Source organism: Microcaecilia unicolor, chromosome 8, assembly GCF_901765095.1.
Source record: "Microcaecilia unicolor chromosome 8, aMicUni1.1, whole genome shotgun sequence".
Classification (NCBI taxonomy): Eukaryota; Metazoa; Chordata; class Amphibia; order Gymnophiona; family Siphonopidae; genus Microcaecilia; species Microcaecilia unicolor.
In genome coordinates, this window is record NC_044038.1 from 94469249 (window position 1) to 94492365 (window position 23117).

Genomic DNA, 23117 nt, shown 5'->3' on the forward strand with positions numbered 1-23117 from the left:
GTCTAGAATGGATTATTGTAATGTAGTCTTCTCTGGGTGTACAAAAGCTTCTATAAAACATTTACAGGAAGTCCAAAACACCGCAATCCGAATGATCTATTCATTAGGCAGATTTGATTCAGTGACTCCCTTCACGCTGGAATTGCACTGGCTCCTAGTTGAAGCTAGGGACAATTCAAACTAAGGGTTATGGTTTTTAAAATTTTATACTGAGAGGCCCCCACCTTATATGATTGATTGGTCACCCTGTTTTAGACCACAAGTCTGATCATCCTCGTGAACAAGTATTATTATGTTATCCTATTGTAAAAAAGGTTAAGTCTGTAAATTTTTTGTCCTCTTCCTTTTCTTACCAGGCTCTCTCTCTATGGAACTCCTTACTATTTGGAATTAGAGCAAATAGAAATTATCTAGAGTTCAGAAGGATGCTTAAGACTTTCTTATTCTGTAAATTTGTTGTACTTGATGGAAACAGGGTTTTTAGAGATCATTTTGTTAACTATATAATTTTTGTAAGTTTATTTGAACAAATGGTTCAATTATCAATGGTTGTGTAATCTGCAGTGAATTATATTGATATCTGTGGGCTATAAAATCTGTATAATGTAATGTAATGGAAACCCACAGAAGCAGAAAAAAAATGTTGCGCATCCCCCAAAATACAATCCATTACAATAAAGTGTGCCTTCAATTTGTTGTCTAAAATGCTTTCATTTTCTCCTTTTTCATTTTACTTTTGGAGTTCTTTATTCACTTTTAACTCTCCCACTTTCCTTCCTGTCATCTTTTCTTTTCCCGTTGTACCTTGCTGTTTCACTATAGACTACTTCTCCCTTCTCATCTCCTCTTTAATCTAATTTTTCATTTCCCTCTCTCTGTATCAACCCTCATATTATCTTCCTTTAAGCTCAGATCTGAAAAGGTAAATAATGAACTCTAAAATACAAATCCTCCTTCACTCCTCTCATCCTCATTTCCTGTTACCCCATTCATTCCATCCTTTCTTCCTCCTTTCTGACTTTCACTTCTAACACGTCTTATCATTCTATCTCATCTCTCACACTCCTTCTCTCATCTCATTCTTCTTCTGAGCTAGCCATCATCCCTTGTCCCTCACCTATTCCTCTCCCTTATCCTCCTCACCCCTCCATCATTCCAATTTCCCTCCCCTACCCCTCATGTGCTGTAGAAAGAGGCAGAGGCAGAGCCCCTGTTTCCTGGGGTCTGCCATGATTGAAAACTTCTACAGCATCTGTCATGATTGTGGAACTGGAGGGAACCAGAGATTTTAGATGGGAGCGCCTTACCTCTACGATGCCATGACTGATGGTGCCATATGGTTTCCGGCGGACCAGCAGCAAGCTGATGATGATTACCATTGCCACGGCAACTGCAACTACCAGCAGACCAATCAGAGCACCTCTGTTGAATGTCACTAATGTGTCTGGCTCCTGGAGAATGGGGGAAAGAAAAGCAAGAAAAAAAAAAAAGTACAAGCTTACATGTTAGCACTCTTCCTGGCTTTTAACCTACTACTAGCCTTCACGTTTACCTCTGGATATCAGTAAACAGTACATTGAGAATCAGCAAAAATCAGAGACGAGTACATTAGTACATAAGTAATGCCACACTGGGAAAAGACCAAGGGTCAATCGAGCCCAGCATCCTGTCCATGACAGTGGCCAATCCAGGCCAAGGCCACCTGGCAAGCTTCCCAAACGTACAAACATTCTATATATGTTATTCCTGGAATTGTGGATTTTTCCCAAGTTCATTTAGTAGTGGTTTATGGACTTGTCCTTTAGGAAACCGTCTAACCCCTTTTTAAACTCTGCCAAGCTAACCACCTTGAGAATCAGAAGCTTATTCCTCAGTAGTGCAGGAATATGTCCTGCTGTACAGTTGTTGTTTCACTTTCTATTCTTCTCCACTGTCTTTTACATATATATCCAGACTCTTACTCCTTGTCCAGTTCTACTTTCTACTGGCCTTTTTTGTCTATGCACTTTGCACTATGTGTGTGCTGGGGCCGATTCTGTTCAATATATTTATGAGAGACATTGCTGAAGGGTTAGAAGGGAAAGTTTGCATTTTGCAGATGACACGAAGATAGCCAATAGAGTGGGGGGAGTAGAAACCATGAGAAGGGATCGCCAAACGTTAGAAGAATGGTCGAGGGTCTGGCAGTTAAAATTTAATCCTTATATATCTGGGAACACAGTACACAATGGTGTGCTAATTTCTATGATATACTAACAAGGCACACTACACCATAAAGTAATAATTATAAATCTAAATATACATCAAATGTTGATAACCACCTATTGGTTGAAAAAAAAACCCAACTCCGTTTGAAGCTAAGTTAAAATTTAATGCCAAGACATGCTGAGTGATGCATTTGGGGTGCAGAAATACAAAAGAGATGTACTAGATAGGAGGGAAGAGATTGGTAAGCTCAGCTCGGGGACCATGGGGTGATGGTGTCTGAAGATCTCAAGGTGACAAAACAGTGTGACAAGGCAGTGGCCCTGGCCAGAAGGATGCTAGGATGCATAGAGAGGGGTATAACCAGCAGAAGAAAGGAGGTGTTGATGCTACTCTACAAGTCGTTGGTGAGGCCCCACTTGGAGTATTGTGTTCAGTTTTGGAGGCTTTATCTCGCTAAGGATGTAAAAAGACTTGAAGCAGTTCAGAAAAAAGCGACTAAAATGGTAGGGGGTTTGCGTAGTAAGACATACGTGGAGAGACATGGAGGGGCATTTTCGACCAGGGAAGCCCATCTCTGAGGATGGCGCCATGAAGGGGCGGGGCTGACCGTATTTTCGAACGAGATGGGCGTCTATCTTTCGTTTCGATAATACGGTTGGGGGCAGCCAAATCTCAACATTTAGGTCAACATTAAAGATGGTCAACCTAAATGCTGAGATCGCCGGATTTAGAGATGGCCGCCCTTGGTTTTCGCTGATAATGGAAACCGATGGCGCCCATCTCAAAAACGAACAAATCCAAGGCATTTGGTCATGGGAGGGGCCGGGATTCATAGTGCACTGGTCGCCCTCACATGCCAGGGCACCAACCAGGCACCCTAGGGGGCACTACAGTGGACTTCGCAAATTGGTCACAGGTGCATAGCTCCCTTACCTTGGGTGCTGAGCCCCCCAAAACCCACTACCCACAGCTATACACCACTACCATAGCCCTAAGGGGTGAAGGGGGGCACCTACATGTGGGTACAGTGGGTTTCGGGTGGGTTTGAAGGGACCCCATTTTCCACCACAAGTGTAACAGGTGGGGGGGGGGGGGGATGGGCCTGGGTCCACCTGCCTGAAGTCCACTGCACCCACTAAAACTGCTCCAGGGACCTGTATACTGATGCAATGGACCTGAGTATGACATTTGAGGCTGGCATAGAGGCTTGCAAAAAAAGTTTTTAAAGTTGTCTTTTTTGAGGGTGGGAGGGGGTTAGTGACCACTGGGGGAGTCAGGGGAGGTGATCCCTGATTCCCTCCGGTGGTCATCTGGTCAGTTCAGGCACTTTTTTGGGACTTCTGAAAAAATAGGGACCAAATAAAGTGGACCAAATTCTCGCCAGGGACGCCCTTCTTTTTTTCATTATCGGGTGAAGCCGGCCATCTCAAAGCATGCCCCCGTCCCGCCTTCGCTACCCTAGCGAAACACCCCCTTGAAGTTTGGCTGGCTCCGCGACGGAAAGCAGTTGGCACCAGCCAAAATCGGCTTTCGATTATACTGATTTGGCAGGCTTTAGGAGATCACCGGCCATTTCCCGATTTGTGTCGGAAGATGGCCGGCGATCTCCTTTGAAAATAAGCTGGTTACTGACCTAAACATGTATACCCTGGAGTAAAAGGAGAAATAGGGGTGATATGATATAGATGTTCAAATATTTGAAAGGTATTAATCCGCAAACAAACCTTTTCCAGAGACGGGAAGGTGGTAGAACCAGAGGGCATGAATTGAGGTTGAAAGAGGGCAGACTCTAAAAAATTACCTTAAAGAGATCCTAGGGATTATGGAAGAAAATATCCCGCCCTTTGAACAAGTATATTATCTCCCTACTAAAGGAGATAATAAGAAAACACCTCAGGATAACCAACCAATAGATGTTTCTGCTTTACTCGAGATGACAGACTTGGAACAGTTAACAACAGCTACCTTGGTAGCTACAGTAGCCTTGCCTCATGATAAACTTTGGATTTTGAGACTTTTTTTCCAAAAGAAAGATAACTTGTTTAAAGTATTAAAAGTCCGAATTTTCACCGACGTGTCGAGAGACACACAGAGACGGGGTCAGCAATTTCTTCAACTTCGAAAACAGACACTTCAAGTAGGTGGTACATTTTTCCTCAAGTACCCGTGTAAATGTTTGGTCGGTTACCGGTCACAGAGATTTGTCTTCTATGAACCTTCTCAGTTGTTATCATTTGTTACAGCAAGACAAGATGGAACTAAAGACACTTAGAAGCTCAAATATAAATTAAACTGTCACATGTCCAGTTGTGTAATATTATTCCAAGGGATTTTTTTTTTTAGATCTCTATCCGCAAACTCTCCATAATGTCATCTTGGGATCCCAGATGAGGACTTATGAGAATTAAGAATAATTAATATTTTCTTTCTATATGTTCTTTATTTAATTTCTTGTATTAATTTGTCTTTTCTGTGCAAGTATTATTGCTTGTAAAGTTATTGAAAGAAATGAATAAATAAATAATAAAAAAAAAGAAAGGGGGCAGACTCAGGAATAATGTCAGGAAATATTTTTTCACTGAGAGGGTGATAGATGCCTGGAATGCTCTCCTGTGGGAGATGGTAGAAATGAAAATGGTAACGGAATTCAAAAATGCATGGGACAAACACAAAGGAATCCTGATTTGAAGAATCGGATCCAAAGAAGCTTAGCAGAGATTAAGTAGGAAAGCAGTGCTGGGCTAACTTCTATGGTCTGTGCCCTGATCGAGACTGAATATATTTGGATGGGCTGGAGTGGAACTATTCAGGAGCTTTGACAACAACTTCAGAAATTTTAGAACAAGGCTGATGCTGGGCAGGCTCCTACGGTCTATGCCCTAAAAATGACAAGGATAAATCAAGATCAGGCATACATATGATGTATCACTTCAGACCATATGCAATGAGTTTATCTTATTGGGCAGACTTGATGGACCACACAGGTCTTTATCTGCCATCATCTACTATGTTACTAGCAGGCTCATTTTCAAAAGAGAGGGATGCCCATCTTTCGACATAAATTGGAACATGGACGTCCATCTCCCACAGACGTCCAAATCGGTATAATCAAAACCTGATTTTGGACGTCTCTAACTGAAGTCTGTCGGAAGGACATTCAAATTTCAAGGGGGCAGGGCGGAAGCGTGGTGAAAGTGGGACTTGGGCGTGCCTAACACTTGGATGTCTTTGAGCCATAATCGAGAAAAGCAGGGTCGTCCTAAAGTAAAACTTGGACGTTTTCACCTGGACCTGTTTTTTTACGAATAAGGCACAAAAGGTGCCCGAAATGACCAGATGACCACAGAAGGGAATCGGGGATGACCTCCCGTTACTCCCCCAGTGGTCACTAACCCTCTCCCATCTTCAAAAAACATCTTTAAAAATATTTGGTGCCAGCCTCAGATGTCATACCCAGGTCCATGACAGCGCATGCAGGTCCCTGGAGCAGTTTTAGTGGGTGCAGTGCACTTCAGAGAGGTGGACCCAGGCCCATAACCCCCCTACATGTTACGTTTGTGGAGGAAACAGCGAGCCCTCCAAAACCCACCACAAACCCACTGTACCCAATCTAGGTGCCCCCCTTCACCTGTAAGGGCTATGGTAGTGGTGTACAGTTGGAGGTAGTGGGTTTTGGGGGGAGAAGTTGGGGGGCTCAGCACACATGGTAAGGGATCTATGTATCTGAGAGCAATTTATGAAGTCCACTGCAGTGCCCCCTAGGGTGCCTGGTTGGTGTCCTGGCATGTCAGGGGGACTGGTGAACTACAAATGCTGGCTCCTCCCACGTTCAAATGGCTTGCATTTGGACGTTTTTGACATGGACTTCTTTGGTTTCGAAAATCACAGAAAGTCAAAGACTTCCATGTCTAAGGACGTCCATCTCTAAGGACGTCCAAATCCAAGGATGTCCTTGGTATTTTCAAAACGAAAGATGGACGTCCATCTTTTTTCAAAAATACGATTTTCTCTGCCCCCGGATTTGGACATTTTACAAAGACATCCAAATTCCAACTCGGATGTTTCTTTCGAAAATGCCCCTCTATGTTACTATCCTGCTTATAATCGAAAGAGAAAAACGCCTATATTGTGACCCAAATCGGGAGATAGACGTTTATCTCCCAAAAACGAATAAAGCGGTTAATCAAAGCCGAATTTGGACGTTTTCAACTGCACTCCGTCGCGGATGCGGACAACGTTGATGGGGGCGTGTCGAAGGCGTGGTGAAGGCGGAACTGGGGCGTGGTTATCTGCCGATCAGAGATGGGCGCCTTTCGCCGATAATGGAAAAAAATATGCGTTTTTAGCGAGAATTTAGGGCACTTTTCCTGGACACTGTTTTTCCACGAATAAGGCCCCAAAAAGTGCCCTAAATGACCAGATGACCACTGGAGGGAATCGGGGATGACCTCCCCTGACTCCCCCAGTGGTCACGAACCCCCTCCTACCACAAAATATGCCGTTTCACAACTTTTATTTTCACCCTCAAATGTCATACCCACCTCCCTGGCAGCAGTATGCAGGTCACTGGAGCAGTGGACTTCAGGCAGGTGACCCAGGCTCATCCCCCCCCCCCCCACCTGTTACACTTGTGCTGGTAAATGGGAGCCCTCCAAACCGCCCCCAAACCCACTGTACCCACGTGTAGGTGCCCCCCTTCACCCCCTAGGGCTATAGTAATGGTGTAGACTTGGTGGGCAGTGGGTTTTGAGGGGGATTTGGGGGGCTCAACACCCAAGGGATGGGTGCTATGCACCTGGGAGCTGTTTTACCTTTTTTTTTTTTTTTTTTGTAAAAGTGCCCCCTAGGGTGCCCGGTTGGTGTCCTGGCATGTGAGGTGGACCGGTGCAGTACGAATCCTGGCCCCTCCCACAAATAAATGTCTTGGAGTTATTCGTTTTTGAGCTGGGCGTTTTCGGTTTCCATTATCGCTGAAAAACAAAAACGCCCAGCTCAAAAAAACATAAACGTCCATGTTTTTTCGAAAATACGATTCGGTCCGCCCCTTCACGGACCCGTTCTCGGAGATAAACGCCCATGGAGATAGGCGTTTCTGTTCGATTATGCCCCTCCATACCATCTGTAAAGTAACTGAGTCTAACTTGTCTCTTATCTCCATATACTGCTCTTTACAAACATGCTCAGAGAATATAATTACAAGTTATGATTAATGATGGGATCTTTAATTCAGAATTTAAAAAATTTTAAATTCAGATTAAATAACATTGATCTTAATCATCTCTGCTACTTCGCCACTATTCCCCTTATTCTAACTGGATGCCTAAATTTAAGTCTCAATATCAACACTCTTCATTCTAACATTTGCCATTTCATTTGCCTGGTTAGAGTACACACACTCTCACCATAATGAAGGAAGGAAAAAGCCTCATAGAGTTTAATGGAGAATATTAATGTAAGCTCCTTACATGCTCTAAAACAGCGGTTTTCAACTCAATCTTCAGGGGACCATCTTTTCAGGATATCCACAATGAATAGGGATTTGCCTACTAAGAAGGCAGTTCATGCAAATCTATCTCACGCATATTCATTGTAGACATCCTGAAAACCTTACTGGCCAGGTGGCTCCTGAGGACTGGGTTGAAAACCACTGCTCTAAAATATCATCATTGGCAAAAAAAAAAACCCTCCACAAACTTTCAAAAAACTATGTCCCACTTAATTCAAAAAATGACTGCAAAACAATTTAAATGAAGGTGCTCTCATATTCTCAAATTGTTTGCTCTATCTGTGCTGCTCTCAAATTTCAGATCCATTTACCAACAGTGGTCAACGTTTTGAGGAATCACCACTGCATCATGGAACTGGGACCCATCACAACCTTTAAACTTCAAACTCTTTTCTCGCTGGTTCTTGTAACTGCACATTCATAAGTGCAAGTATTCTATAACTTGTGCAAACCACTGGCTCCTAACTTTAGCTGACCTGTTATAGAATGAGGGGGAAGGAATCTGTAAATGGACTTACAACTGCCCCATCTTTGATTCTGCTCCTTGGAGTCCTCCATGATCTTCCAGTCTGTGTCCCTACATTGTGTCTGAAGCCTCAAATCCTAACCACTTGTCTTCTGGGAAGATTAAATTCCAGTGGTTCACATGGCTAGTTCCTGAGGGGCATGTCTCATTAAGGCCAAGAGAAATCTGGCAGAAAAAAGGGACTGACAGAAGAGGAGAAGCAAGAGATAAAGCTTTGAAGATGACAGCACTGGATGGCACAGCTAAAGGTGCTGTATACTGGCTGGGCGAGTGGCAAAGCCTCCAGAAATTCTAATTGCACGGTTGGTTCTCTGAATGTATCTTTCAAATGGATTTAACAACCTTTCCATCTCCATCAACCTACCAGCTCATCCCGTTGAATATCTGGAGACTTGTAATCCACCCGTTTCAGATCCAGCGATGCATTCACCTGTGGTCCGGGAAGGAGAATGCAGAGTTAGACCTACAATGCCCCTGACCAACACCTTCCCATATCTCTCTACATCTTTTCCCTCCATGCGCCTGCCTTAAAATGTTCACATCGCATCTCCACCTTTGCTGAATTCCCATTGAAACACCGTTGCCATTGAGATAAAATGTAATACGTGCTCTGTAGTTTCCCCAGGTAACTGATTTACTTGGGTATAATGGTTTGGCTGAAAACTTATCTCCTCTGCCTGGCTAAATACATTTGCCAGCTTCCACACCATGGTTAAAAAGGAGTTTCTCGGAGGTGTTTATGTTAGGGGAGTAAAACAGTGTATATACATATGATTTTGAAACATCCATTCTCTATTCTGCTCCCTGTTGGGTTGCCTGTGGAAATAGCAGGTGCACACTGCCCTAACACATCTACAGCAAGTTGCACTGAGTTGTCTTGAGTTCAGTTGAGTTCTTTTGGGGTGTGTTATGTTTTTATACATTAGCTTCTTTCTTCTGGAAAGATAATTTTCACATAAGATAGCTTAAGGAAGGAAAAATAAGATACAAAGTTCATGTTCAGACCGTGTGAGTTGTTGGCTTTGTTTTTAGGATCTACGTTTTACACTCACCTTTTGCTCGTACTCATAGCTGGGGGCTTTGTCACTTGCTGGATAATCATATTCTCCATTCCCTGAAGCTATGGGAGAGACAAGTGGTCAGGTCTTTGCTTATCTTACAGACACCAAAACCACAGCAAAAGCTTCATGCAAATTGCATTACAACTCACTGGTGGTGATAGGATGAGTATATCCCCTTGAATCCCAGGATATAGATTCCAGACCTTCATTCCTGAATAATACGATGGCTGGTATGGTGATTGGTACACTGTCCAGGGGACAGAACCCAAATCAGACAAGCTCAGAGCTTGACACCGTTCAATGAAGGAAGCTGACTTATTACACTCATCTGTACTGGCAGCTAGAGCCTGAATATGCTCCCTCCCCCAACTTTTAAAAGTGAGAGGGCCAGGTTCCCCATTTTTCAACCTAACAATGCTCCTGTGGTAGCCAGTGCCTTCTATAACTGCAGATATACTATCCTATTTCCCATCTAATAAACGTTCCTATTACAGACTACACTGTGACTGAGAGAGAGGAAATACTGGCCTAACACCCTGACTACACTACAGATTCCATGCCTCCCTCTTACAGCTTATTGTCCTCAGTCTCCATCTGTCACTTACACTGTAAGCTTCATTACATAGGAACTTTCTTTTAATGTGCTTTAAAGTGCTGTATACACCTTGTAGCACTATGTACATGTTTAATTGTAGTAGTAGTTAATACAGGCACTCACAGAGCTCTGCTCACTTCTGGCTTCTGTCACTTCACTCAGGAGCTTAACCGAGATTGGATAGCAGAGCCGGTAGTGGGAGGCGGGGCTGGAGGTTGGGAGGCGGGGATAGTGCTGGGCAGACTTATACAGTCTGTGCCAGAGCCGGTGGTGGGAGGCAGAGATAGTGCTGGGCAGACTTATACGGTCTGTGCCAGAGCCGGTGGTGGGAGGCGGGGCTGGTGGTTGGGAGGCGGGGATGGTGCTGGGCAGACTTATACGGTCTGTGCCAGAGCCGGTGGTGGGAGGCGGGACTGGTGGTTGGGAGGCAGGGATAGTGCTGGGCAGACTTATACGGTCTGTGCCAGAGCCGGTGGTGGGAAGCGGGGACAGTGCTGGGCAGACTTATATGGTCTGTGCCAGAGCCGGTGGTGGGAGGCAGGGATAGTGCTGGGCAGACTTATACGGTCTGTGCCAGAGCCGGTGGTGGGAGGCAGGGATAGTGCTGGGCAGACTTATACGGTCTGTGCCCTGAAGAGCACAGGTACAAATCAAAGTAGGGTATACACAAAAAGTAGCACACATGAGTTGTCTTGTTGGGCAGACTGGATGGACCGTGCAGGTCTTTTTTCTGCTGTCATCTACTATGTTACTATGAAGCTATATGAGGTCCGTCTTTTACTAAAGCTTAGCTCAAGTTATCTGCAGCACTACCCATTTTATTTCTAAGGGCCTGCTGCAGATAACTCAAGCTAAACTTTAGTAAAAACCCCCCTTAGTTTGGTGGGGAGAAGGAAGCATGAGATCCAGGCGGAGGGGAAGGACATGGAAAAATGATAGAGGACAGGGGAAAGTGCAGCTTGGGAAGTCATGTTGGTGGGAGACCAAGCAAAGATGTTTTGGGAGAGATGTGTGGGGATGAGCAGAAAGCCGTAGGGGTGGGAAAAGCAAGCAGGGAAGCTCTGATTGGAGAGGCACAACAAGGAGATTTAATGAAAGGAGACAGCATGACGTCAAAAAGTTGACGTCGTCGCTCCGTCTCCCCGTGCAGCCGCCATATTGGTCACAGCAAAACAGTATTCGCTATTGAAAACAATAGCAAATTTGTGCGGGTTTGCATTCTCCCTAGGAGAAAGGGGATGGTGAGGGGGGGTTTGGGGGAATTTTTGAGTGGTCTGTGAAGGGGGGGGGGGGGGGGGGTTATAGTCAAAATGTATTTGTCAGTGCTCCAGAGCTTGCTTTGTTATTTGCAAATGCTTTAGACTTCGTACAGATGCACCACACATAGGCAATCGTAAGCGTTTGCTATTGCTTTTTAAGTAGAAATATCTTTATTGTCATCACAAGCAAAAATAAATGCATATGCCACAGCACTGAAATTCACAATAAAGCACTGCAATTACCAAAGCAAACTCTGGAGCACTGACAAATACATTTTTAATATAACCCTCCCCCCTTCACAGACTCCTGCTTGAAAACTCCCCCAACTCACTCCGATCCCCTCCTAATAAGTGGAATGCACAACCAAGGAGGTTTAATAAAACCTTACAAGTTTGCTATCGTTTTCAATAGTGATTGCAATTGTTTTGTTCTGACCAATATGGTAGCAAGCTGCGCCCACTGGCTTCAGACCAGATAATGAATGAGATAGGCTCATGCCGTCTACTGTCATTAAATCTCCTTGAGGCACAGCATGGGGGGATGTGCAAACCATGTGAGTAGAAGCTAGAAGGGCTGGGGGAATAAGGATGTCAGCCCCCACCTAGACCCTCCAGATTTAGCTCCTCCTCTCCTACTCATGCTTTTAGAATGATCCCGGCACCCTCACCCCATTGCACTAACCTTTCTTTTCGGTTTGCTGTGAATCTGGCATTGTTGAAGAAGCAGAGGAAGAGGAGGAAGAAGAGACCCAAATCAAGCCATAGGGAGTGGAAGAGATATGGGAAACATAAGACAGAGAGAAAGTAACTGTGTGTCAACATTAACATCAAGACAGAGACCCATGAGTGCACATTAACATCAAGAGAAAGAGAGCCACAAGTTCCCCCGCCTGTCCCTGAGTCACAGGAAGGGGTCAGATTGTGAGAATCAAAGGAGGACTGTACCAATTCGGAACCATACACAAACCCCAGAGATGTGCTGCCATTTCTGGACTCTCATACCTGGTGCAGAGAGGAAAGAAACATGGAAGGAAGTGGGGGAGGCAAGCAGAGGAGCCATAGAAGGCAGGAAGGAAGTGGGGCTTAGGAGAGGGGGTAAAGTACAACAGGATTCAGAAGGTCATAGGAAGAATGAGAAGCACGGGTAAAGGAAGAACACCACTAGGGATGGGATTGTAGGAGTAAGACAGCAGTAGAGAGTGACAGAGCTACCATAACACATTGTAATTCACCCTCACAGTGCCACTGGCTTTCAGGTGTATCATATGTCTGCAAGCAAAGAGTCAACATTTTCACAGGGACAGTCACCCTCCTCCTCTAGCCTTTGCTTTCTCTTCCACCCCCTTGACAGAGCACAGAGACTCAAACTCCATAGTGGGGTCTCTAGATGGCTCCAGGCCACCGGTCAGCTAGGCCAGTCCTGGTTTTTACACCAGTGCATTCCCTAGACTTGTTCCAGTTTCTTTAAGAAAGGCAGGAACTACAGTTTCATAAATGCAGTGAGGAACAGTCAGAATGGCATTTACAGTAGAATAGCTGATGTACTGACTGCATCTACTTCAGGTTTACTCCACAGGCCTCAGAACTCACCCTCAGCCTCAGAAAAGTCACTGGGAACTGGAGGGTAAGGGCGGTTGTCTAGGGTGAGGTCTTCATTGCTGTCCATGGGTAAGAACTCCTCGGTGGTCCGGGTCTCACAGATGGATGTCGTCAGAAGCTCATTGGTACTAGTCTGTTCAGAACGTAGAATATCTTCTGTGGTGAAATAATAAAGTTCCAACTTTGGTGACAAGGTACAACATGGCTGTGGCCTACTCAGGGGGTTATTAATGTTTTAAAGTCGCACTTCACAGGACATCTAGTTGATACAAATTACCTATATTTATATTTAAATATAGAAATTAATTTTGCACATATTTATTGAGGGTATAATGAACACCTGGGGGGGGGGGGGTCAATATTCAAAACCACTTATGCAGTTGGCAGCAAGTGCTGATTGCTTAAGTGATTTTGTCTCAGTTTCACAAGCTGCAAAACATAAATTTAGGCTGTCACTTGTAGGGGCATTTTACATAAGAACATAATATAAGAGTAGCCATACTAGGTCAGACCAATGGTCCATCTAGCCCAGTATCCTGTTTTCCAAACAGTGGCCAAGCCAGGTCACAAGTACCTGGCAGAAAACCAATTAGCAGCAACATTCCATGTTACCAATCCTGGGGCAAGCAGTTGCTTCCCCATGTCTGTCTCAATAGCAGACTATGGACTTTTCCTCTAGGAATTTGTCCAATCCTTTTTTAAACCCAGATATGCTAACCGCTGTTACTACATCCTCTGGCAAAGAGTTCCAGAGCTTACCTATTCCTTTCCTAATAATTTCTAGCAGTCTGTTTGCTTTTTTGGTCGCCACTGCATACTGAGCAGAAGATTTCAGCGTATTATCTACAACGACACCTAGATCTTTTTCTTGACTGCTGACCCCCAAGGTGGACCCTAGCATCAGGTAACTAAGATTCAAATTATTCTTTCCATTGTGCATCACCTTGCATTTGTCCACATTAAATTTCATCTGTCATTTGCATGCCCAGTCTTCCAATTTCCTAAGGTCTCCCTGCAATCTTTCACAGTCCACTCGTATTTTAACAGTCTTGAATAGTTTTGTATCATCTGCAAATTTAATCATCTCACTTATAATATTTGATATGATGTTTAAGTCCAACTTTGGATGTCTTGCTCAACACGTCCAGAAACCAAATAGAGAATACAGCGATTTTCAAAACAGCAAAATGTCTATCTTTTTTTTTTTTTGAAAATGGTCACTTGCTAGTTGTTTTTGTGTTTTGTGCATTTATCTTTTTGGTCCATTTTCGATTTAATAAAAAAATGTCCAAGTGAAAAATGCTCAGAAGCAAGCCACTGGAATGTAGGAGCCAGAATTATTAATAGGCTGGCCACACAAACATCCCAGCAGCCCTAGGGCACCCTAGGGGGCACTGCTGTGGACTTCACATAAAAACTCCCAGGTACACATCTCACCGTTGTTACTTTATATCGTATAGTGAGCTCTCCAAACCTCACCAAAAACCTACTGTACCCAACTGTACAACACTACAATAGCTGTTATGGCTGCAGGTGTCACATATATGTGGGTACAGTAGGTTTTTGTTGGGTTTTGGAGTGCTCACACATTCCATCACAAGTGTAACAATTAGAGTGGATTATCGGCCAGGGTCCCCTTCTCCAGAAAGCACTGCATCGACAACTAGGCTACTCCAGGGACCTGCTTGCTGCTGTAATGGACTGGCTATAATATCTGAGGCTGTCATAGAGGCTGGTATGTACTGTTTCTTTTACATCTTTGGGTGGGGGTGGGTGGGAGGGGGGTCAGTGGCCACTGGGGGAATAAGGGGAGGGGGGGGTCATTCCTTTATTCCTCCAGTGATCATCGGTCATTTAGGGCACTTGTTTGTGGCTGAGTCATTATTAAAACAGGTCTAGCTCAAAACATCTTAGTTTTAATCCTGGACATTTTTGTTTTGTTCTATTATGGCAGAAAAACGTCCAGGTCTTAGGAACGCACAAATCTCGCCCTTAACACCCCCCCCCCCCCCCCGACATTACCCCTTGAGATCTGGATGCACTGCAGATGAACAGCATAGGAAAATGTTTGGAAAATGGGTTTCAAAAATACCAAATTGGATGTTTTGGCAAGAAAAATGTCCATCTGTTGCTTTATGCCACTTTTTAAACATTCTTCTCTTTTGAAAATAAGCCCCTAAGGGACTTTAGCATCTAGAAAAGCATTTTATAAGCTTATGTAGGTAGCTTGATTTTGAACACATAGGTGTAATTTTCAAAATGTTAAACTGACAGTGGTATTTATTGCCAGTCCCCACAAATGGGTCAGGTTTTCAGGTTATCCTTAATGAATATGGTAAAATTATGTATAATCATACCTGATAATTTTCTTTCCATTAATCATAGCTGATCAATCCATAGACTGGTGGTTTGTGTCCATCTACCAGCAAGTGGAGATAGAGAGCAAACTTTTGCCTCCCTATATGTGGTCATGTGCTGCCGGAAACTCCTCAGTATGTCGATATCAAAGCTCCATCCGCAGGACTCAGCACTTAGAGAATTACACCCACGAAGGGACACTCTGCCCAGCTCACCACCGCCGAAACGGGGGAGGGGAATTAACCCAGCTCATCCCCACACAAGTGGGGGAGGGGAATCCGTCCAGCTCATCCCCGCGGAGCGGGGGAGGGACACCACACCCGCCGATGCGGGGGGATCTGGCTTATCCTGCAACCGCAACCGCGGGAGGAGCTGACTGACCCCAACACCGCCGAAGCGGGAGGGGTACAAAGCTGCCCTACAGCCGCACGAAGCGGGAGGGAGTGCCGGCAGAATTTATGTCTCAATCCAGCCCCGTAAAACGGGGGGGAGAGGAATGCAGCAGCTCACTGTAACACAAACTCGTCTCAACTCTTGAAGAATCCAAGTGAAAAAACTTGAACACGAAGTCTTTCTGAAGTAACTGAAGACTAAACTTGCAGCTGAAATGCAATCAGAATAAAAACAGTACAGATATCTGGGAGGGGCTATGGATTGATCAGCTATGATTAATGGAAAGAAAATTATCAGGTATGATTATACATAATTTTACCTTCCATATCATCAAGCTGATCAATCCATAGACTGGTGGGATGTACCGAAGCAGTACTCACCCAGGGCGGGACATTGACATCCCTGACCTCAACACTGAAGCTCCAAACCGGGCCTCCGCCCGTGCAGCCACCGTCAAACGGTAATGCTTGGAGAATGTATGAGCCGAAGCCCAAGTTGCCGCCTTGCATATCTCTTCCAAGGAGACGGATCCGACCTCTGCCATCGAGGCCGCCTGAGCTCTCGTGGAGTGAGCCTTCAGCTGGATAGGCGGCACCTTCCCTGCGGCCACATAAGCCGCTGCAATGGCTTCCTTGACCCATCTTGCCACCGTAGGCTTAGCAGCCTGCAGACCCTTACGAGGACCTGCACACAGGACAAACAGATGATCCGATTTCCGGAAATCATTGGTCACTTCCAAGTATCTGATGATGACTCGCCTCACATCCAGATATTTAAGAGCAGAGTACTCCTCTGGGTAGACCTCCCTACGAAAGGAAGGGAGACAGAGCTACTGATTCACATGGAAGCGAGAAACAATCTTGGGCAGGAAGGAAGGCACTGTGCGAATAGTCACTCCTGCCTCAGTGAACTGCAGAAAAGGCTCTCGACATGAGAGCGCCTGGAGCTCGGAAACTCTTCTGGCTGAAGTGATAGCCACCAAAAAGACTGCTTTCAACGTCAGGTCTTTCAGAGATGCCCTTGACAAGGGTTCAAAAGGCGGCTTCGGCAATGCTCTTAGCACCAGGTTGAGATTCCACGCAGGCACCACTGAGTGCAGAGGAGGGCGCAGGTGATTAACTCCCTTGAGAAAGCGCACCACATCTGGCTGCGAAGCCAGGGAAGCACCCATCAGGCGGCCCCTGAAGCAAGCCAGAGCCGCTACCTGGACTTTAAGGGAACTGAGCGACAGGCCTTTCTCCAGACCTTCTTGCAGGAACGCCAACACTGAAGAAATTGGAGCAGTGAAGGGAGAAAGTGAGCCTGCTTCACACCACGCTGCAAATATACGCCAAACCCTGGCGTAAGCAGTAGAAGTAGAGCGCTTCCTCGCTCTTAGCATAGTGGCGATGACCTTGTCTGAGAAGCCCTTCTTCCTCAGACGCTGCCGCTCAATAGCCAGGCCGTAAGCCCAAAGGGGGAGGGATCCTCCATCACCACGGGACCCTGATGTAACAGGCCCTGCTCCACTGACAGCCGCAGAGGATCGTCGACTGAGAGCCTGATCAAGTCCGCATACCAGGGACGTCTGGGCCAATCCGGGCCCACCAGGATTACCCTGCCGGGATGCTTTGCCACCCGGTCTAGCACCCTGCCCAACATGGGCCAGGGCGGGAACACATAGAGGAGCTCTTGTGTCGGCCACTGTTGGAGAAGAGCATCTACTCCCAGGGATCGAGGGTCCCGTCCTCTGCTGAAAAAGCGCGGCACTTGGCAATTGGCCGATGACGCCATCAGATCTAGGCTCGGCTGGCCCCAGCGCTTCGTGATGTCCAAGAACGCCTGAGCAGATAGCTGCCGCTCTCCGGGCTCCAAAGTATGGCGACTGAGAAAGTCCGCCTTGACATTCATGACTCCGGCAATGTGGGCTGCTGAAAGCTGCTCCAGGTTCGCTGCCGCCCACTGGCATAGATTCATAGCCTCCTTGGCTAGAGGGGCGCTCTTGGTACCTCCCTGGCGGTTGATATAGGCCACAGCCGTGGCATTGTCCGACAGGACCCGTACAGGCTTCAACACCAGTACCGGGATGAACTCCAATAACACCAACCGAATGGCTCTGAGTTCCAGGAGGTTGATAGACCACTTGCCTCTGCAGGAGACCAGAGCCCCTGCGCTGTCCTTCCCAAGCATTGGGCTCCCCAGCCCATCAAAGAGGCGTCTGTCGTGACGACAATCCACTCCGGGGTCACCAGAGGCATTCCTGCAGACAACTTGTCTGTCTGCGTCCACCAGCTCAGCGGCTTGCGCACTGCTGGGTCCAAGGGAAGGCGCACAGCATAATCCTCCGACATCGGAGTCCAGCGCAACAGCAGAGATAGCTGTAGTGGTCTCATATGAGCCCTGGCCCAGGGCACTACTTCCATCGTGGCCGTCATAGAGCCCAACAGCTGCACGTAGTCCGAAGCCCGAATAGGAGAGGCTACTAGGAACTAGTCCACCTGAGCCTGAAGCTTGACAATCCGATTGTCTGGCAGGAACACTCTGCCCACTTGGGTGTCGAATCGAACTCCCAGATACTCCCGGGACTGAGTCGGGCGCAGCTGGCTCTTCTTCCAGTTAATGATCCATCCCAGGGAGCTCAAAAGAGCAACTACCCGGTCCATAGCTTTGCCGCACTCTGCATAAGAGGGGGCTCGGATCAACCAGTCGTCCAGATAAGGATGGACTTGTACTTCTTCCTTTAGCAGGAAGGCCGCTATGACCCCCATTACTTTGGAAAAGGTCCGCGGAGCAGTAGCCAACCCGAAAGGGAGGGCTCTGAACTGGAAGTGTCGTCTCAGGACTGTAAAACGCAGAAAGCGTTGGAGAGGAGGCCAGATGGGAATATGCAGGTACGCTTCCTTGATGCCCAAGGAAGCCAAGAACTCTCCTGCCTTCACTGCCGCTATAACAGAGCGGAGAGTCTCCATGCGAAAGTGCCGCACTTTCAAGGCCCGATTGACCCCTTTGAGGTCGAGGATAGGCCGGACAGAATCTCCTTTCTTTGGTACCACAAAGTAAATGGAGTAACGTCCCTTGCCAATCTGATCTTTTGGCACCGGAACGACCGCACCCAGGCGGATCAGGTTGTCCAAGGTCTGCTGCACTGCCACAGCTTTGACCGGAGACTTGCAGGGAGAGAGTACAAACCCGTCTCTTAAGGGTCGGCAGAACTCTAGCTTGTAGCCGTCTCTGATGACTTCCAGCACCCAAGCGTGTGAAGTTACTGTGGTCCGCTCACCCCGAAACGAGGACAGCCGTCCTCCAATCTGCACTGGGGCATGGACCAAGGCCCCGTCACTGGGTACGAGACCCTGGGGGAGGACCGGAGGGAGCAGCTCCGGGACGGCGGTCTCTGCGAAAGGAATGCTGCTTGGGGGAGAAATTCCTCTTGAAGGAAGAGGGAGCAGAGGAGCCCGGCCTGCCCGGGCGGTACCGACGGGCTTCCTGAAACCGTCCTCTGGAGGGACCGGGACGGGTACTAGCCCGAGCCCTGACCTCTGGTAACCTCTTGCCCTTAGACGTGCCGAGATCGGTCACGATTTTGTCCAGCTCGACCCCAAAGAGCAGCTTGCCTTTAAAAGGCAATCAAGCCAGGCGGGATTTAGAGGCGTGGTCAGCAGACCAATGTTGCAGCCAAAGCCACCGCCGCGCAGAGACTGTCTGAGCCATGCCTTTAGCTGAGGCTCTCAAGACAACATACAGCAAGTCTGCCAAATAGGCTAAGCCCGATTCCAGGGCCGGCCAATCAGCCCTCAAGGAATGATCCGAGGGGGAAGCCCGCTGCACCATAGTCAGGCACGCCCTGGCCACATAGGCACCGCAAACCGAGGCCTGCAAACTTAAAGCAGTCGCCTCAAAGGACGACCTTAAGGCCGCCTCCAATCTTCTGTCTTGGGCGTCCTTTAGGGCTGTGCCACCTTCCACCGGCAAAGCCGTTTTCTTAGTCACCGCAGTGATTAAAGAATCCACGGTAGGCCACAGATAGGCCTCACGTTCACTTTCAGGTAAAGGAGAGAGGCGGGACATAGCCCTAGCCACTTTGAGGCTCGCTTCCGGGACATCCCATTGAGCCGAAATTAAGGTGTGCATGGCATCATGCACGTGGAAGGTTCTAGGCGGGCGCTTCGTCCCCAGCATAATGGCAGAGCCAACAGGGGCTGAGGGAGAGACGTCCTCCGGAGAGGAAATCTTCAAAATGCCCATGGCCTGCACTAACAGGTTGGGCAAATCCTCTGAGCTAAAAAGCCGCGCTGCAGAGGGGTCATCCGCTCCATCCGAGCGGGAATCCATCTCCTCCAAGGAATCCGCAAAGGACCGTTGGGAGACCTCAGACACGCTGCCCTCATCTACATCGGAGGAGACAAAGTCCTCCAAGGCCTGGAAATCAACCAGAGGGCGTTTACCTCTGGGAACCTCAACCTCTTTACCAGAAGAGGGAGCAGGGGCAGCGTTTTGCATGAGGAAAGCCTGATGCAGCAGCAAAACAAACTCGGGGGAGAAACCCCCAGACTGTGCACTTCCGCAGCCTGGGCAACAGCCCTAGACGCACCCTCAACCGGCGCTCGCAAGAGCGGGGGAGAGACATGCTGCGCATCCAAAATGGCGTCCGGCGCGACACTCCGCGAAGGAGCCGCGCGGGAAGAACGGCGCTTAACTTTAGCCGCTTTGTGCCGTCACCCAAATTAAGGGCGTTCATGGCATTAATGTCTCCAACCTCAAGGGCGGCCCACGAAGAAGCCGTCCGAGCCGCGTGGCCGGCCAAGATGGCGGAGGCGAGGAGCGGGGGATGGGCGTTTATGGCGGGAAAAACCGCCACGCCGGAGAAAGGACCGGGACATTCCTCGGTCACGAAACTGTCACCCAACAAGGGCGAATCAGGCTGTAAGACCCCCGCATCCCCTCTAGAAGCGCTCAAGCGATCCGGGGAGCGACCCTTTGCGCCCTCGCCCTCCGACGCCATATGCCACGAGGAGAAGAATCGGGGAACCCCCTGCCCGCTATAAAAAGGTAAAATTACCTGCTTGCCGCTCCGAGCTGTAACGAACTGGTGTCCCAGTGAGTAGCTGCAATGAACGTTTAAATAAACGTCGAAATAAACGCCTTTAAGGACGTTTAAAATTTTCTTTTTTTTTTTTTTTTTTTAACGGAGCCAGCGGGAGGGGGGAGAAAAGGAGGGACCTGGCACCACCAGGTTTGCACTTGCTCAAAAGAGCCCTCAACCCCAGGCCTCAACAAAACCTAAGGATTAGGCTTGGAGGCCTAGCCAGAGCTGCTGCTGTGTGTGACCACCACCTGCTGAGATAGAGAACATACTGAGGAGTTTCCGGCAGCACATGACCACATATAGGGAGGCAAAAGTTTGCTCTCTATCTCCACCTGCTGGTAGATGGACACAACCCACCAGTCTATGGATTGATCAGCTTGATGATATGGAAGTATGAAATAGATTTGCATAATGGAGGTAGTGTGCATGCAAATCTATCTCTGCATATTTATCAGTGATATCCTGAAAACCTGACCTGTTTTTGGCCTTCAAGGGCTGGGAGAAAATACCACTGGAGTATGGTCTCAGTTATGGGTCAATTTTCAGAATCCCTAGGGGGCCTGAATGCTAACAGGGTCTTTGCAAATGAAATCTCCCTGTGTATGTTCACTCTGCAGCCCTCTCCCCAGCTCCAGAAATAGCCCTAGATCCTTGTTCTTCACTCCTAGTCTTCAAGGGTCTTTCATGAGATTTTTAAAAACAGTCCTCTTTCTTTCCTCTCAGTACATCTATCTTGGCCCGTTGTTCCTCTGATTTTCAGGATAAACCAAATGTGGGTAATTGTATAAATGTTTTTTTATGCATAAAGGCTTTTTGTATGTGACAAACTGGTGTGTATTTATCAGTGCACTGTGTGTGGGTATTCTCAGGGTATGGTTTGTGTGGAGTTGCAATGTACACACATATTTTCTAAAACAACTCAGTAGAATAGACTGCATGCACCTGTGTGCATTAGCATTTGTACACTATTGAAGCCTGATCTTGGCACCTATATCATTCTTATAAAATGGGTTTCAAACAGGTATCTTGTTTGAATTCTCACACAGACTTCCTGTTATAAACTCAGGCACAATATGCTGATTACAGCAAAACAGTGGACGATACTGTTAAAGAGCCAAAGCAGCTTTATTCCAAATAACCTTTGTGGTACATGCAAGACCTGACACAGCTGTGCTTCGGCAACCAATGCCTGTGTCTGGAGTCACACAATCTATAAAATAAAATAATAATCTCAGAAAATCTTGTTAATAAATACATAAATAAATTACCAAATATAGACATGAAAAGATGCATAAATAAGATCAATGTTGATAAAAGAATAATTGTCTCAAAAATAAAAGCGAGTGATAATATCAACTGCAAAAATGTATAAAAAATGCAACATGAATGTGAATCAATAATAATAAAACATAAAGGCATCAAAACGAACTAAGAAAAAGAGAAAGAAGCAAAGATGATATTAAAATAGTGGCTAACAAGCCTAAAGGACAATACTGTTCAAGGTCATTAATATTCATGAAAACCTTAAGCACGTAAAACTAGAAATGAATAAAACTAAAAATAAACAAGGAACAAATTTTGAAAGACAGATGGTAAATAACCCTGTCAACACTGCACAGTAAAATGAATATACATAATCCTAAAATATTTGTGTACCTCTTAAGTTTTTAATGGCTTGGATGCATTATTTCATTGTATACACAAATATTTTAGGATTATGTATATTCATTTTACTGTGCAGTGTTGACACTCACGGTTATTTGCCATTTGTTTTGTACCATTTGTTTATTGTTCCATATTCATTTTTAGTTTTATTCATTTCCATTTTTATATGCTTAAGTTTTTGCTGAATATTAATGATCATTTACAATTGTTTTATTGAGCAGTATTGTCCTTTAGGCTCGTTAGCCATTTTCTAAATATCACCTATATTTCTTTTTCTTTTTTAGGTCATTTGGATGCCTTTATTTTTTTATTATTATTGATTCATATTCACGTTGCATTTTTAAAATATATTTTTGCAGTTAATATTATCATTCGCTTTTACTTTTGAGACATTATGCTTTTATCACCACTGGTCTTATTTAAGAGTTTTTTTATGTCTGTATTCGGTAATGTATTTATTATCAAGATTTTATGTGATTATTATTTTATTTTCAACATTGTGTGACCCCTGACGTAGGTATTTGTTGCAGAAACACAGCTATGTCAGGTCTTGCATGTACTGCAAAGGTTGTTTGGAATAAAGCTGTGCTGGTTCTTTAACAGAGTCGTCCACTACTTTGCTGTTTTCGATACTACTTTTGTGGGGACTTTATCCTTTTTTGTTTTGACCACAATATGCTGATTAACCAGATTCTAAGACCAAATACATGCAAAGTTTTCTCAGGAATTTTAACTTAACAAATTGGAAACCAATCCTGTTGCAGCCTCTCAGGCCTGGAGCTGTGTGCCTCTGCTCAATGGCATATGTTACTAGATCACTCTTTGTCATGACAGCATATAGGGTGTCCTGGTTTCCCTCTAGTGCTGTACAAGTGGGCCTAG

General features: G+C 46.2%; 1 protein-coding gene across 2 annotated transcripts in view; it reads right to left on the reverse strand.

Annotated features, from left to right (window-relative positions):
* APLP1 (amyloid beta precursor like protein 1) overlaps nt 1–23117 on the reverse strand; it is a 254004-nt gene that overhangs the window by 42457 nt on the left and 188430 nt on the right. The window contains exons 12-16 of one of the 2 annotated variants that reach the window (XM_030212232.1): nt 12746–12910; nt 11838–11861; nt 9293–9360; nt 8605–8670; nt 1308–1451 (exon numbers count right to left, since the gene is read on the reverse strand). In XM_030212232.1, coding sequence (XP_030068092.1) covers nt 1308–1451; nt 8605–8670; nt 9293–9360; nt 11838–11861; nt 12746–12910 — 467 coding nt within the window. The remainder of the gene's footprint in view (nt 1–1307; nt 1452–8604; nt 8671–9292; nt 9361–11837; nt 11862–12745; nt 12911–23117) is intronic. The other variant, XM_030212233.1, reaches the window with a different exon arrangement.